This window comes from Sinocyclocheilus anshuiensis, unplaced genomic scaffold (assembly GCF_001515605.1).
Source record: "Sinocyclocheilus anshuiensis isolate Anshui unplaced genomic scaffold, SAMN03320099.WGS_v1.1 scaffold831, whole genome shotgun sequence".
NCBI lineage: Eukaryota > Metazoa > Chordata > Actinopteri > Cypriniformes > Cyprinidae > Sinocyclocheilus > Sinocyclocheilus anshuiensis.
The window spans coordinates 22,657-37,637 of record NW_015542380.1 but is presented as its reverse complement, the minus strand read 5'-3'; the positions used below and the strand labels follow the sequence as shown (position 1 = coordinate 37,637).

The 14,981-nt window shown below is 37.1% G+C and overlaps 1 protein-coding gene across 1 annotated transcript in view; it reads right to left on the bottom strand.

The window, feature by feature from the left end:
- Positions 1-7,007: 7,007 nt before the first annotated feature.
- The window catches only part of LOC107692541 (uncharacterized), a 10,712-nt gene continuing 2,738 nt past the window's right edge, over positions 7,008-14,981 (bottom strand). The window contains exons 2-3 of the mRNA XM_016491616.1: positions 9,824-10,124; positions 7,008-9,445 (exon numbers count right to left, since the gene is read on the bottom strand). Of these exons, the coding sequence (XP_016347102.1) occupies positions 7,652-9,445; positions 9,824-10,124 (2,095 nt within the window). The 3' untranslated portion in view covers positions 7,008-7,651. The remainder of the gene's footprint in view (positions 9,446-9,823; positions 10,125-14,981) is intronic.

The window sequence follows — 14,981 nt, the reverse complement described above, 5'->3', positions numbered from 1 at the left end:
AAAAACACATTATTTTTCAAATACTGTACATTATTGTAGGTCCTCTATGCCCCGCCTCTCTCAAACGCTTCGTTTTCAACAAAGTCCCTCCTTCCGACAAGCGCAGTCTGCTCTGATTTGCTTTGAGGCAAAATTAATGTCACAATCACAGGAGAACACGTAGGTAAGTGAACATAACAACAGCAGGTTTATTCAGGTGAATGGCAGATGAAGACAAGACAGCAATAGGCAGGTGAGTATCCAAGTTTCAGAGATTACCCAGTCAACAATTTGATCTCACAATGATGTCACCATGAGGGTGATCAGTTCACAGCAGTGATAGAAATGAATCTTTTCCAATAAGTTTAAATTGATTTTATTCCTTTTATGGGCATTTTTACCTTTATAAAGCCCTTTTTTCTAAAAGTGTGCATCATCTTTTCAGTCAAATTCTTAAACTGAATCAGTCAATTAGAATAATAAGTCATTTTGGCTGTTACCCATCAAATGAAATCAGTATTGACAAAATTAATCTTTGCAATGCAGAGAAAACACAGAAGCTGCATTAGAAGTGGCATTTAGATACATTTGCACACTGTTTAATGCAGGACATGAATGCATTTAACCTGCAGTTACAAATGCATTAATACCATTTTAAACATAAAACGTTGAATACTGATATTTGAAATTATTAAAATTAAATTAAAAAAAATGAAAACATATCTTAAATGTGAAATTAAAGTATGTTTAAAGTATGCTGCCTTGTAGGTGGCAGCAAGTTACTGTTAATAAGTGAGTCATTGCGACTGAACCGAATCATTTAAACGGTTGATTCAATCAGGAACAAAACAGTGTCATGTTGCTCAGAGACAGGAATTGGAATTATATTTGTTGGCGAAATAGAGCAAAAACAGTCAATATAGTGTGTGTCTCAAGTGTCTTAATATAAAATTTTTGTTTATTGAACTGCTATATAAAATCAAGTTCACTTTGTAATCATGCTGCTTTTTGGTGGAAAAAACGTCAGTCTTCGAGTGATATATGAAATTATATAAATATATAAATAGTTCAGCCATGAAACTCTATTCGCATCCTGATTGGTTTATTCAGTCGTAACGTTTCCAACCAATCGTCTTCACGCATCCATTACTAGTCCCTCTATATAACCTCATCTCTTACAAACCAGTGCACAGTCACTGCGCGCTAGGCTCTCCAGTATTATAAGGATCATGTCTAACATCGACATGGAGGAAGTCTTGTCCCTCGATGACCCCGGTTCAGATCCAGATGACGACACTTCTAACACTAGAATCGCTGACGAAGAACAACTTTCTAACATCCCTGCCAAACGTAGACGCGTCCGTCTGGCCCAACTCCAAGCCTCCATATCAGACTGGCCAATCCCTAGGATCTTGGAGACTTAATTTAACCGTAACATCGCAGTTTCCCGCACCACCAAGCGTTCCGCTTGTATTTATTATACTTCATTCCTCCGGCAGCCGCGATTTCTGTGAACTTAAGAAACCAGATTTTGGCAGGTAATGATATCAATCTCGTTAAAATCCTGCTATGTTCTTCGGGAACCCGGGCTCAATTTCTCTGCATGCTTTCAAAGCAAAGCAAGGAATCTAGAAGGCTCTGGTATTCCTTTATGTATAAATTTCAATGAGTCTGTGTGTCCTTACCTCAAGTGTAAATTTTTGCATTGCTGTGCTATCTGTGGAGACAGTCACCCAAGAGCTGTTTGTCCTCGCAGGTTCAAAGCACCTCCAACCCAATCTTTGAAAAGATGAATAAACATCCATCTACGCCTATCAACGTCCATGAGCTATCTAAGCATTTATCTCTACACCCTAACCCATGCTTCTTTAACTTTCTTATTACTGGGCTTATACAAGGTTTCTTGGCAGGTTTAAGGTTTCTTCCCTCAGGTATTCAGGTATGCAAAAACCTGCTGTCCCCTATAAGAGAACCTGAGGTAGTTGACTCCTTAAAGGTGGGGTATGTATTTTTTTCAGAAACGATTTAGAAAACTGAGTCGGGCCGAGTACCAAAACAAACTTGTAGCCAATCAGCAGTAAGGGGCATGTCTACTCATGATGGGGAGGAGAGAACGCTCAGTGCACAGGACGGATATTAGCCGAGCCAATCAACGACAGAATGATTGAGATGGCGGATAAAAAAAAACAAAAGAGTAAAACGTCTGCGGAACAAAAGGCTTACGATAAGGCAAGAAGTAGGACCCGTGTAAATATCGGATCAGCTTTCCAGCGCTGGATAGAACTCAAGGAGCGGGAAGGCCTGCGATAGGACACCGAGGTTGCTTTGTTTCTTCTCGATAGGCGAGTAACATTGGTTTTGCTTTCACTTATTGATGACATCATACTCTCGGCCGGCTGGCACAGCAGATTCCACCATAATTGTTGCCTGGGTTGCGTACGTATGTGTAGGACAGAGCTATAAAAATAGGGGCGAGACCCTTTTGGGGTAGGGACGTGTTTGTTTTGGTGATTTGAAATATCAACTTTGGGTACCAGAAATCATTTACCCCACCTTTAATTTAAAAAGAACTGAACAAGGGCTATTTAATTGGTCCTTTTCATACCTCCCCGTTTAATGCATACCGTGTCAGTCCCACAGGGGTAGCTACCGGAAAATACTAGTGATGGGTCGTTCTTGAACGATTAGTTCATTTTGAACGAATCTTTAATGTGATTCGGGAAGAACGAGTCATCTCGGGGAGTGATTCGTTCAGTCGCGCATGCATGCGCAACATTCTGTAGGTTCTGTACTGGAATTAGTCAAGTAGTTCACCTGTTTTGAGTCTTCGGGTTTTTTGAGTCGTTCGTTCAACATGTGACAGCCCCATAAGCTTAACCAATGCCGTCTGAGCCGGAAAGAGAATTGATTAGTTAATCTCTCGAGTCTTCGGGTTTGAGTCGTTCGTTTACCACGTTACAGACCCGTAAGCGTAACCAATGCAGTCTGAGCCATTGAGTTGTCTTATTTATTAACTAAATACTAAGGAAAAAGAAAAAACATTCTACATATTTTTCTTCTAACTAACAAGTTTAAAAGCAAATAAAAAACAGATTTATTAAAAGCAAATATTTCCTGTCACTTTCACTTTCCATAAAGATCATGCATAATCATGCAGTGTTTTTTAAGAATAATTTTCTAGCTGAACATATAATATGACTATGATTGTATTATGTGATATAAAAATTTAAACACAGAAACAAAGTACAGTTGAGCTTTATATCTCTGTACACACAAACTTAGTCTGATTTGGATTGAGAGGGTGTTAAAAATCTCAGTATCAGTTGTCTTCTGTTAATGCAGATACTCCTGCAAACATTTATCCATATAAGAGAATGTTTCTTGTTCCGTTTATGTTTGTTTCAATTAATTTCCTTTGTTTGTTGATTTAAAATGATAATACATTTTATACAGTTATAAAGACTACTTTTGGATATTAACAATACTATAATCTAAACTGAGCTGTCATGACTATTACATGCTACTGGACAGCAAAGCTTTAATCTTAACTATGGAAGTATTATTTTGTACTTAGCAGGCTTGTAAAATAATTGGTAGATTCTCTCAGGTGTATGATGCTACGTCTTCCTCACTGAATCCAGCTTGAACAGCCTCTTCAATTCTCTTGATTTTTTCAGGAGGAGCAGCAGGTAGAATGGCAAGCAACTCTCGATCGATCCCTTCAAGTCTTGCTGTGCTCTTCAAGTCTTACTGGACCCCTGAAATAGAAACCAATTTTTTTTCAGATTAGCCGTAAACATGTTGTCTAGTTGGGCCCACCCTAACACCCAGTGTAATCCTGCTTGTAATCCATGTGGTCAGTTTTCATGGTTGCATTGAGGAAAACATGGACAATCCCACTTGCAACCCACAATTTATCCCATGTAGTCCCCACATGGAGTTTGAAGATGGGATCTAGGTAGGTTTTGCATATGTTTCCTAGTTGGGCCCCACCTAAAGCCCACTGAAATCCTACATAAAACCCACATGGGTAAGTTGCATAGGGCCAACATGGAACCCGTGTACAAACCCACTTACAACTCATATTTAGATGAAACCCAGACGGGTTTTGCATATGATCCCTAGTTGGGCCCCACCTAAAGCCCAGGGAAATCCTGCATAAAACCCACATGGGTATGTTGCATGGGGCCAACATGGAACCCGTGGACAAACCCACTTAAAACCCATATTTCAGCCCATGTAGTAACCATGTAGTACCCACATAAAACCTAAAGCTGGGGCCAAGATGGGTCTTTCGCATGTTGCCCGGTTGGGGCCCACCTGTTGGCAAGTGCAGTCCCACATGAAATCCATGTGGGCAATTGGCATGGGCCATTATGGAACCCACGGACAATCCTACTTTGGGCCCACTTTTTCAGCCCATCTCAAACACACATGGGCCCCACATACAAATGTTGGCTGGGTTTATTAATTGCCACTTGCGCATTCACTTGACATAGGGCCTACACTTAACATAAATATAAATTTTTCTTCGGACGACTTATAAAACACTTCTATATATCCACTCAAAAACATTGGATATGCTGTACGTTTTTGTCGATAAATTTAGTCAAAAAATAAAATTTATTTAGTGCAACTTACCTGACACGTGAACTTGACAAGATGGCGCTGCTGTTTCTCCCGCAAAGTCACTCAGGCTCGTGCACATGCAGAATGATCTCAGTGTTGGCTGGATTTGTTTTTAGCATAGCTAATTGTTGACTGGATTTGAAAATAACTGTTCATTCAATGTTTTTCAAATATATTTGTGTAGACTTAATATAATATGGCCTTTCAACTAACCCCAAGCAATAAAATTAGCTCAACTTAAATATTTTTGCCCTTCCAACATTTTGTTAATTGGATTTTTTACAGTGTGGCTTCTTCTGGGACGGGCTCATTAATCTTCGTGATGTAACACATGATGGCAGCAGCAAAATGATCTCAGAAGTCTACAGAAAAATTTTGTCTGCCAGTTTACAGAAAGATGCAACCGAACTGGGGTGCGTTTCCCAAAAGCAACTATGGTCGCAAGTTCCGTCGTTACCAATAGATTTAAATGGAACTATAGTTAGACTATAGATCCTTCATCATGCTGCAAGATAATGACCCAAAACATAGTGCCAAAACAACAAATAAGTTCATCAGGGGCAAGAAGTAGAAGGTTTTAGACTGACCAAGTCAATCTCCAGACTTAAACCCCATGGAGTATGCATTTTACCTGCTAAAGAAGAGACTGAAGAACAAAACCAACAACAATTCAAAGAGGCTGCGGTGAAAGCCTGGAAAAGCATCACAAAAGAAGAATGCAAAAGTTTGGTGATGTCAGTGGGTCACAAGTTTGATGCAGTTATTTCAAACAAAGGATTTGGAACTAAATATTAAGTCTTATTCACTTTAATCTAGTTTAAGTCAATCTGTTCCAATACTTTTGATCACATGAGCAATGGGTGGGTTCAAACAAAAGGTGCTATCTTCTAAGTGTGTATCAGATCCAGATGTAAATACCTGGAAATAAAAGCTGAAACGTTGATCTCTTGTTCATCTTTTGATGTCAAACCCTAATGTTTTTAGTCTACAGCAAAAATAAAGGCATTGGCCTCACTGTTCCAATACTTTTGGAAATTGTGTATATACATACACAAACACATACATATAATATAATATAATATAATATAATATAATATATCCATATTTTTTAAAGAAAACAAGCCGTTAGAAAACGAATAGAGCGTGCAAGTGTTAGAGGGTGCAGTGTGTAGTGTATTAGCCGACATAGGCAAAGTATGCAGGTTGTTAGGATTGCGCTGCCTACAGTGTGTGATGTGTGAAAGATGTATAATTTTAGTAGGGCTTATTCTAATATTACTGTGACCTTAATTGTTGCAAAGGGTACATACTTGATGACTTTTAGAATAACATGGATATTTACTCATTCAGTAGACTCATTTTGACTTACAAATTATGAATTCTACAACACAATTCATTTGTTAGATACAGTACACTCTAAAAATGAATCATGGGTCTTGTAATTTTCTTTAAAAAAATTAAGGTGATAATTAAAAATAGTGTGTATATTTTATTAAAGAAATTGTGCTTCATTATTGTATATAAAATATTGAGAACTTTTCACTAATAAAACCTAGATATGTTTTCCTCATTTTTTTTAAGGAAACTTGCGCAGTTTTGAGGCTTGAATCGAGGAACTGATTAAACTGAAAAAATTAAGGAAATAAGGTGACCTATTTATTTTAAGAGAATTCAATTTTGCTAAATTTTGCAGTTTTATTTTAGTGGTTATTGTTAGTTCCCAGCATGCTCTGCATATGGCTGGATATGGAGAGTAAATATTGAAATTAAGAGCTATTTTATGTGTATTGAGTGAAGGGAAACATCTATTAATGTTTGATGTTCAGTTATGTTTGACATTTGAAAGAGTTTCTGTTACATTGAAATTTCTGTCGTTACCATTGTGCAGAAGAGTAGAGCTTATGGTTATGGGTAACTGCATGTAGTAACACTGTGAGGTATGTTTAATGAGCAGTAGCTTTGCTAATGTTCGTGCAGTACTTTCCAGTATTTATCAAGTATTTTCCTTCTTGAGCTGTCTGGCTGTATACAGTCTTATAATTGTACAAAATAACTCAAAATCAAATACAAACAGCCCTTACTCAAAGTGCTTAACATGATTTATTCAGGTGGATTCAAAAGAAAAATCAAGCCTTAAAAACTACTCAAAAATATTATGTGTAATTTTGTTACCATAATTTAAGTAGATAGCTCATACCATGTTTTACAGTGAAACAATAACATTCTATGCATGGCACTAAAAAGTTTAAAACGTTGAAAAGCAGTAATGTAAAAGCAGTAGGAGATAAAGTATAGTACGACAAATCAACAGTTACCAGTTGAGTAGCAGTAGTATGTTTTAATATTGTTTTCAATAAGGAGGCATTCCATAACATCAATGCATGAAAAAAAAATTAACAGTATCTTCATTCAAGGAAAAATTGATCATGCACAGCTAACTGAGATGCTTTTTAAACTAAATATTAAAAAAAAAGGGAAGCAAAAACATTCTACATAGTTTTCTTCTAACTAACAAGTTTAAAAGCATAAAAAGCAAATATTTCCTGTCATCTCCACTTTCCATAAAGATCATGCATAATCAGAGTATGGTTTTATATTAAGAATCATTTGAAAGCTGAACATATACTATGATTATTATCTTATATGATGTTAAAATTTAAACAGAAACAATGTAGAGTAAATACCTTTTCTGACTCGGCTTTTAAAATCTCTTCACACACATACACTTGGATTAATAGAATGTTAAAAATCTCAGTATCAGTTGTCTTCTGTTAATGACGCCACTCCTTCTTGAGCTGTCTGGCTGTCTGGCTGGCAAACACTGCCTTTATCCATATAAGAGAATGTTTCTTGTTCAGTTGAAATTTGTTTCAATTCATTTGCTTTGTTTGTTGATTAAAATGATAATACACTTTATACAGTTTAAGACTACATTTGGATGTTAACATTATTATAAACTAAACTGAGCTGTTATGACTATTACATACTACTGGACAGCAAAGCTTAAATCTTAGCAGGCTTGTAAAATAATTGGTAGATTTTCTTAGATGTATGATGCTTCTTCTTCACTGAATCCAGCTTGAACAGCCTCTTCAATTCTCTTGATTTTTTCAGGAGGAGCAGCAGGCAGAATGGCAAGCAACTCTTGATCAATCTTTTCAAGTCTTGCTGTGCTCTTCCTGTCAAACTCCTCTTTATTCTTCAGGACAAGCTTTAAGATGCCTTTCTGTGCCTCATCACAGCTGTTCTGGAGCAGTTGTCGCTCATGCTCAAATTCTGGCTTACTTTTATCCATGACCATCAGTTTGCCCAGTGAACTGACACGGTCCATCAGGTACTTGCTGGAAACATCTGTGTATGTTCCAGAGATCATATGGACCAGACTAGCGATGTTACAGGCTTGGAAGGCTTGAGTATAGAGCAGATCTTTTGAGAAGAGCTTTGCATTGTAGGAGAGGGCTTGTGTTTTCTCAGATGTTGAGACAAAGTTTGTGAGAGTTTTGCTCAGGCTGGTTTTCACAATGTTGGAAACCATCTGAAAGAAGTGAACCATCTTCTCCCACTGCACCTTCACTCTCCCCATGGCATCCATTCCTTTGACCAGCATCTCTATGGTAGTATTGAAGTCGATCTCTTTCAGTTTACAATTTCTCATTGCGACCAGGATTTCAGTTAGTTCCTTCTCGTTGTTCTGCAGGTTTTCTACACACTTATCATAAGTTTCTCTTGTCTTGTTCAGCTGGGCCCGGCTCTGCTCTATGGAGAATCGTGCATTCTCCGTGGCCTTCTGAGAAGCACTCATGTTCTCTGACTTGTTTCCTTCTTTATACATCATTGGTGGTGTTGGAGCAATGGCTGGAGAATTTGTGATGTCTTTGCTTTTGCAATCAAAAACTTGCGCTGACTCGATCAGTTCCAAGACCTCTTGTATGATTTTAGTGCTTTTGTCTTTGTCACATTTGCCATCTGGGGCATATTTTGCCAGCTGATTGCATAGTTCTATGCCGTTTTTGCACAAATTCTTAGCTTGTTTCTTTGCTGGGCAGTCAGGTATTTTCTTTAAATCATCAGTGATTCTTTTGAACTGTCTGTTTATGAAATCACTTTCTGTACATTTGTTCTTCTGATCATACAGATTTGTCCAGTTAATGTCATCATCCTCACTTTCCACATTCATCAGATGCTGGATATTCTGGACACATTTTAAAATTTCAGCAGATTTACTATATGCATTTATTTCAGCAACCACATCTCTTACACTTTCCTGATCTCTAATGTGGCTCCAAGTATCAGCTATCTTTGTTGTTGCAGAACACATGTTTCTGACTGGGTGAGTAATAACAGATGTCAGTCCATTAATCAGGCCTGTAACGCTCTGTGTTATACCACCAACCACATCCATGCCAATCATTTCCCATCCACTAGGGAGAGAATCCATAGCTTTCGTGTAGCTCTCATGAGCCTCTTCCAGTTCCTTCTCCATGGCACTCACTGCCTTCTCAGTCCTTTTCTTGGTCTCTTGAGCTGACTGCTCCCTCAGTTTGCTCTCTTCCAGCTTCTTCTTGATTGTTTCCTTCTCTTCCCCATAGAAGTGCTCTGCATTCACACAAGCCTCCAGCAGCTCTTGGATGATTTTGATGACATCAGTGAAGCGCTTTTCAGTTGCATCAGACAACTTCAGACATTCATCTGCAATGACTCTGATATTGTCCAGCTGATCAGGAAGATGAGCTTTGACAACTTCATCATCACCTTGGAACAGAATCTTCACAGCAGTCTTCATGTAATCTGGAACTTGGGCAGTATGGAGGCGAATCTGATCCATGCTCGTATGGGCCTCATTAAATGCCCACCAACCAGAGTTACACACTTGCATGAGGCAAGCGCGATTGGTCTCTTGAGCTGACTGCTCCCTCAGTTTGCTCTCTTCCAGCTTCTTCTTGATTGTTTCCTTCTCTTCCCCATAGAAGTGCTCTGCATTCACACAAGCCTCCAGCAGCTCTTGGATGATTTTGATGACATCAGTGAAGCGCTTTTCAGTTGCATCAGACAACTTCAGACATTCATCTGCAATGACTCTGATATTGTCTAGCTGATCAGGAAGATGAGCTTTGACAACTTCATCATTGCCTTAGAACAGAATCTTCACAGCAGTCTTCATGTAATCTGGAACTTGGGCAGTATGGAGGCGAATCTGATCCATGCTCGTATGGGCCTCATTAAATGCCCACCAACCAGAGTTACACACTTGCATGAGGCAAGCGCGAAAGGAATCAGGGTATTTGATGAATTTATAGCCATCTTTAGGGGGATTTTTATTGATAGAAAAATCTGTTGAGGACGAGATGAATACCAGCTCTCCTAGGATGGCTATAGATAGAGGTGCTGGAGTCAGATACTCTTCCCAGTTGGCATAGGGCTGCATCATAAGTTTGGTTTGGTTTCTCATGTCCTCAGCAGTGGTAAGGCTCTGAGATGTCTTTGAAATTTTGGAATCCATGGCTTTCCTGTTTTTGCTCAAAACAAAGGGAAAAATAGCTTGTTTGAAATGAATAGTTCTGTTGGGAGAGTTTCTGATATTTGTACTGATATTTAATATTTTGGTCTAGTCTTTCTCAGTGTAAATATATGGTAGCACATACAGAATCTGCCACCAGTAGAAAGTAAGTGAATATATACAGGAAATTCACCTTGTCGTTTCTAGAATGGTAAAAATTAACTACAATTCTGTCTTATGGCAAATAGTAATGAAAACAGAGTGTAACAGGGAGAAGTACACCTTTAACCAGAATGCAAATTACGCAGTGCGTGTTAGGGGTCATGTTGAATTATTAATGTATAGAAACCCTGTCTACCTTTCTCCTACACCCATGACGCTTTGTGCAAATTATGGCAGTAACTTTCGTTTACACTGTAAACAATCAGCAAAAGGTTCGCTCTATGAACAAAATAATAAGCATTTTCAAAAACTGGGTACAATGAGGTGATATTTGTACTGATATTTAATATTTTGGTCTAGTCTTTCTCAGTGTAAATATATGGTAGCACATACAGAATCTGCCACCAGTAGAAAGTAAGTGAATATATACAGGAAATTCACCTTGTCGTTTCTAGAATGGTAAAAATTAACTACAATTCTGTCTTATGGCAAATAGTAATGAAAACAGAGTGTAACAGGGAGAAGTACACCTTTAACCAGAATGCAAATTACGCAGTGCGTGTTAGGGGTCATGTTGAATTATTAATGTATAGAAACCCTGTCTACCTTTCTCCTACACCCATGACGCTTTGTGCAAATTATGGCAGTAACTTTCATTTACACTGTAAACAATCAGCAAAAGGTTCGCTCTATGAACACAATAATAAGCATTTTCAAAAACTGGGTACAATGAGGTGACATTATTTTACTCACCCTTCAACCATCGATCATTAAAAGGAAAATTAAAAATGTAAAAGCATTAACAAATTACTTTCAACATACCATGAATAACTCCTAAAGATCCTCCTTCTATCCGCAGCAATATTACAGACATGTTAAATGTAATATATGTGTATATTTCGTAACAATTATATTTTACAGCATCCTTGTGAAAACAAACCTGGAAAAAGACATGAGGATTTGGGCAAAAAAATTAAAGATTTTTAGTGCATTCCAGGGAATTAGATATTGCTGTTATATCATGTCACATTAATATACCAAACGTAACATTATTCTCCCCAGTTGAAAAAAAAAACAGCATATGCTGGTTAGGTATGTTTTGAAGCATGGCTGCTGGTTTGAGCTGGTCCTTAGCTGGTCATGAGCTACAGATAATACATACAGATAATTTCCATGCTACTATACTGGGTCACGAGTGTGCTGGATGATTACTGACGTACAGCAGGGTGATCATATCGGAGTAAAGAGGTTAGGGGAACGTTATAATAACGTTCTGGGAACCAAAAACTAACGTTAGGGGAATGTTATGGGAACGTTAGATTAACTTTCTGGGAACGTTATAATAACGTTATGGGAACGTTAGAATAGCATTATGGGAATGTTAAAATAACGTTATGGGAATGTTAGAATACCGTTCTGGGAACCAAAAACTAACGTTCTGGGAACGTTAAGAAAACTTTCCTGGCTAACCAAAAACAAACCATAAAAAATAACGCTCTGGGAACCAAAAACTAACGTTTCGGGAACGTTCTGGGAACCAAAAATTGTTAGCTGGGTAATCTCTTTTCTAGTGCCGTACAGTTAGTTTTAGGTTCGATATTCAACCTTATAATTAGCTTTCCCTTACCACTGATTTACAGAGTCGACAGTCACAAAGATATCACTACCATTAGTGATTAGTTTAACGATATGCATCCACTTTATATCAACGTAAAATAAAGGAATTCAAAACCGCCTATGTGTATTGTAGCTGCAAATTTAAACCAGAGAAAGCTTTGACGCGCTATCGCACCCAACCGTCTGACAATTCCACCGACTGGGTTAAAAGTTAAAACGTCCAATGTATTTTATTTGAAATTACTTTTAACATTTAAAATAACACACTGTCAAACTGTAAATCTTTTATTACTCATAGTGATTTACTACAGGTGAGATTTTGCCAATAACTCCCTCCATATATGTACAGTACACAATAATTTTCAACGGTTTTAGTACATTGCTAGATAAGACTGAATTACTACAGGTTAGATTTTGCCAATATCGCCCTTACGGTATGTACAGTATACAAATGTATTTTTAAAAAACTACAGTAATTCACCAAAAGTTTTTTTTTATGTTCCAAAGGTTGTAGTATGTTGCTGGTTACAAGACTGACTTACTTCATGTGAAATTTTGCCAGCATCTCCCTTACTGTATGTACCGTTCACAATTATTTAAAACAAAAATAAAAGTCCTCAAAAGGGTTTTTTCATGTTCCAAAGGTTGTAGTATAAAATATTGATCTACTGTATGTACAGTAAGGAAGATATTAGCAAAATTTTACCTGTGGTAAGTCAGTCTAGTCACTAGGAACGTACTACAACCTTTGGAACATTAAAAAAAAAAAAAAAGGTGAATTACAGTAATTTATTAAAAATAATTATATACTGTATGTACAGTAAGATATTAGCAAAATTTAAACTGTAGCAAGTCAGTCTGGTCACTTGGAACATACTACAACATTACTGTAATTGTTTCCTTCAAAAATATTTGTGTACATACTTAGGGAAAGTATTCTCTAAGGCGAGTTATTGGCAATATACATTTATGCAGTTTGCTCACTAGGCATTTACTGTAAACATAAAGCAGCATCTGCGAATATGCAGCCAAAATCAAACCTAAAACTAACTTTACCGCGCTTTGGTTTAGAAAAAATGGTTTGGTGAAACTGTGAGTTGTGGGCTCATCTGCTTAATTGCACATGGTATATTTTATTCATTAGATGCCGAATTTGATCATTTATTATGACTGTCTTGAGGATAAACCACGTTAAGTGTCTTCTTCTTTAAGTGAAATATGTTTAACTTGCAGTTTTGCGCGTTGCGTAACTTGCGTTCATATTCTAATTTCATCTGCCTGTATATAGTTTGCATCATCAGTGAGGTGTATTATGAGTTTGGTCTTTTAATAGCTATCATTGTGTGAGCCCACTGAGACGCGTGAAGCCTTTTATTTTTTTTCCTTTTTTTTGTAACAGATTTTTGACGGAAACAACGTGAAACCTTAAGCAATCGTTCATATTCCACATATGCGTAACTGTAGTCTATATAGTTAGCATCATCAATAAAGTGTATTCCGAGATCTGAGGTCTTCACTGTATTTATCACTTGACTGTATATATCACTGTACTGGTTAATTAAGGCGCGTTACGAGTCGTTGGGGAATCCTGGAGTGTGACATATGAATGGTTCATAGTCTGAAAACTTTAGCATGATGTGGAAAAAAATAGTCGGTTTGTTACTTTATTTTATTAGTGTTCATTTATTTTATTAAACTGGATAAATTACACCTTTTTATATTTTATGTGGTGTCATGATTTACTTTTGATAAAAACAAAGGTTTATTTTTGTATGTTCGTTGGCATTTCATTTATTGTATACCCTTTAAAAGAAGTATACTAATAGCACACTTGAATAAACTTCTTTTTCGTAAGGGCAAGCAAATGTTTGTTCTTGTTTCTGTGTGATATACCGGTAATTGTTCATATATCTATTAAAATACTGATATTCTGGTCTATAACTCTTGGCTCTTAACTCTTAAATCTTGGTCTCTCATTGGCTGTAGGTAATCGCCGATGTAGTTTTCAGTCAGAAATCATTGCACACAGCCTGATTGTGAATCGCCGCCAGCTCCAGATATTTAGCATGCCAAATATTTTCGGGCGTCGGCGACGTGTCAATAGGCTTGTTTGAGATGCACCTTGCCTTGCCTTGCCTGAAATGAAGGCGAGAGTAGGCGGCTGCAGTGAGGGGAGGAGTGAAATAAGCGCAGGCAAGACGGACAGTTCTGACCTCTAGAAGTGAACAGATACCAACGAGATCAAAGGCAGATATCGCGTTATTCTCACTCACGTGCTGTGTTGCTAATAAACATGATATAATTTCAGTTCTGTTGCTTTTATATGAAAATAAATATGATGAACAAGACACTCAAAGTGCTTGCTATTTAATTCCATATGAAAGGTGTATTTATCATCCATTTTTACTTTAATACAAACATATATTTTTGATTTTTATAGAAATATGACAACAAGTTTGTTACTTTATTTTATTAGTGTTCATTTATTTTATTAAACTGGATAAATTGTTACACCTTTTTATATTTTATGTGGTGTCATGATTTACTTATGATAAAAACAAAGGTTTATTATTGTATGTTCGTTTGGCATTTCATTTATTGTATACCCTTTAAATTTGTTTATTGAAAGAACAACAACAGCAGCAGCAGTATGGTGTAACATTTATTTGAAACACATGTATTTGGTACTTGCTACCTTATATCTTTACTCTTTCCTTTCATTCTTTTCATGGCTTTGGAAAACTAGTCTCGGATGTTTCTCTACGTCGCTTTTTGTATAACTCCGGGTCGTCGACACCAAGCTTCGTTGCAATTTCTTTCTTGGAATTAAATGCTTTCTCTGAATCTTTAAAGTCTCTCCACGAGCGATCGTACAGGTGCGGATATATTTGTGACAGCTCAGCTATTCGACACTCCATTCAGTGTGTTCATGTTGCTAGTGACTAGATGTTGTTCTCCTGTCTGAAATCCGTTAAAGGGTTCATATGATGCTGCTAAAAAGAACATTATTTTGTGTATTTGGTGTAATTAAATGTGTTTATGCGGTTTAAGGTTCAAAAAACACATTATTTTCCACATACTGTACATTATTGTTTCT